This window comes from Fulmarus glacialis, unplaced genomic scaffold (genome assembly GCF_000690835.1).
Source record: "Fulmarus glacialis isolate BGI_N327 unplaced genomic scaffold, ASM69083v1 scaffold9575, whole genome shotgun sequence".
Classification (NCBI taxonomy): domain Eukaryota; kingdom Metazoa; phylum Chordata; class Aves; order Procellariiformes; family Procellariidae; genus Fulmarus; species Fulmarus glacialis.
In genome coordinates this window covers 1-404 of record NW_009214896.1, presented here as the reverse complement: position 1 = coordinate 404, position 404 = coordinate 1, and the positions used below count along the sequence as shown (strand labels likewise).

Sequence of the window (404 nt, the reverse complement as noted above, 5' to 3'; positions counted from 1 at the left end):
GCGGGTGGGCAGAGCTGTCCCGGTCAGACAGCGGGAGCTCTGCTCAGTCTGCCAGGGATCTCACCTTTGCAGCTGACGTTGAACTCGGACACCTGCACGCTTGCCTCCGTACGCTCTGCCAGCTTCCGCCTGCGAGAAGACAAGAGGAAAATAAACCAAAAGACAACTCACGTAACCCCCATGTGCTTCTCCTCCAATCTGCTGCTGCAGCAGAGGCAGAAGAGTTGGTGCCAGTGGGAAAGGGGATTGAGTGCCCTCCCACCCACCGCCTTTTAAAGCGCTCCCGTGCAGCCTCACAGGGCTAATGGCGAGGAAACGCAGCGCGAGTGCTGCAAGAGCCCCAGGGCCGAGCCCGGGAACCCCTCAGCACCCCTCACTCACCGCTTCCGTCCGGAGAGGGAGCT

General features: G+C 61.4%; 1 protein-coding gene across 1 annotated transcript in view; it reads right to left on the bottom strand.

Annotated features, from left to right (window-relative positions):
- The window catches only part of LOC104077488 (U3 small nucleolar RNA-associated protein 14 homolog A-like), a gene marked incomplete at both ends in the record, with an annotated part of 5,323 nt that extends 4,922 nt beyond the window's left edge, over positions 1-401 (bottom strand). Inside the window, 2 exons of the mRNA XM_009578742.1 lie at positions 65-129; positions 382-401. Of these exons, the coding sequence (XP_009577037.1) occupies positions 65-129; positions 382-401 (85 nt within the window). The remainder of the gene's footprint in view (positions 1-64; positions 130-381) is intronic.
- Between the last annotated feature and the right edge of the window lie 3 nt (positions 402-404).